This window comes from Neomonachus schauinslandi, chromosome 4 (assembly GCF_002201575.2).
Source record: "Neomonachus schauinslandi chromosome 4, ASM220157v2, whole genome shotgun sequence".
NCBI classification, from domain to species: Eukaryota; Metazoa; Chordata; class Mammalia; order Carnivora; family Phocidae; genus Neomonachus; species Neomonachus schauinslandi.
Window position 1 is genome coordinate 271,996 of NC_058406.1, and position 1,259 is coordinate 273,254.

The 1,259-nt window shown below is 50.8% G+C and overlaps 1 protein-coding gene across 1 annotated transcript in view; it reads left to right on the top strand.

Annotated features, from left to right (window-relative positions):
* The window catches only part of TTLL10 (tubulin tyrosine ligase like 10), a 13,428-nt gene that overhangs the window by 5,600 nt on the left and 6,569 nt on the right, over positions 1-1,259 (top strand). Inside the window, exon 11 of the mRNA XM_044913802.1 lies at positions 87-227. Within this exon, the coding sequence (XP_044769737.1) occupies positions 87-227 (141 nt within the window). The remainder of the gene's footprint in view (positions 1-86; positions 228-1,259) is intronic.

Below are 1,259 nucleotides of genomic sequence, written 5' to 3' on the forward strand. Positions count from 1 at the left end.
TGGGGCTCTCTGTGGGGGCCCTCAGCAGGGGCAGAGCCTCTGGGTGTCCTGGAGTGGTGGTCTCCAGGTGCCGCACTGCCCCCCAGTTCATGCAGAAGAAGAGCCCCCTGTACGTGCTGCTCAAGGAGGACACAGTGTGGAGCATGGACCGCCTCAACCGCCACATCAACGACAAATTCAGGAAGACCAAGGGGCTCCCCAGAGACTGGGTCTTCACCACCTTCACGGTCCGTGTGCTCCTCCCTAACACCAGCCTGTGGGGAGGGCGCTAAGGGTCAAGACCCTTTATAGTGGGGGGACGGGGGTGGGGGCGGGTGCTGGGCACGAGGTGCTCACCCGTTCCTGGGGGTTGTATCTGTACTAAAGTGTGTGTCAAGTGTGTGTGCATGTAAGCAGTGAGTGTGGCAGCTGGCCACTTGGGGGGTCTCCCATTACCCCCTTCCCTCCCTCCCTCCCCCTCTCCCCTCTCTCCCTCCCTCTCTCCCCCCCCCCCCCCCCCTCCCTCCCTCCCTCCCTCCTTCCCACTCCCTCCCTCTCCCTCCCTCCCTTCTCTTCCTCCTTCCCTTTCCCTCTCCCTCCCTCCCTCTCTCACTCTTGATAATTCACATGATACGAAGTTCACCATTTTAAAGTGTACAGTTCAGGGGGGTTTAGTATATTCACAAAGTTGTGCAATGATCACCACCTGGTTCCTCAAACAGAAACAGCCACACCCATCATCAGTCACTCCCCATCACCTCTCCCCAGCTCCTGGTGACCACTCCTGTCCCTACCGATTGCCCTATTCTGGACATTTCATAATAATGGAATCATACCATATGTGGCCTTTCCTGCATGTGACCGTACTTCATTCCTTTCTGTGACTCAATAATATCTCATTGTAGGGATATACAATTTCTTTGGATAAACATTTGTCACCTGATGGACATGGGTTATTCCCACTTTTTGTCTGTTATGAGTAATGCTGCTGTGAGTACTCACATGCAAGTTTTTGCATGAACATATTTTCAGTTCTCTTGCGTATATAGCTAGGAATGCCATTGTGAGGTCATGTGGTAACTTATGTTGAACTTGTTGAGGAACTGCCAAACTGTTTTCCACAGGGGCTGCAATATTCCACATTCCCACCAGCAATGTAGAAGGGTCCAATTTCTCCATATTCTCACAAACACTTGTTATTTGTCTTTCTTTCTTTCTTTCTTTCTTTCTTTCTTTCTTTCTTTCTTTCTTTCTTTCTTTCTTTCTTTCTTTCTTTCTTT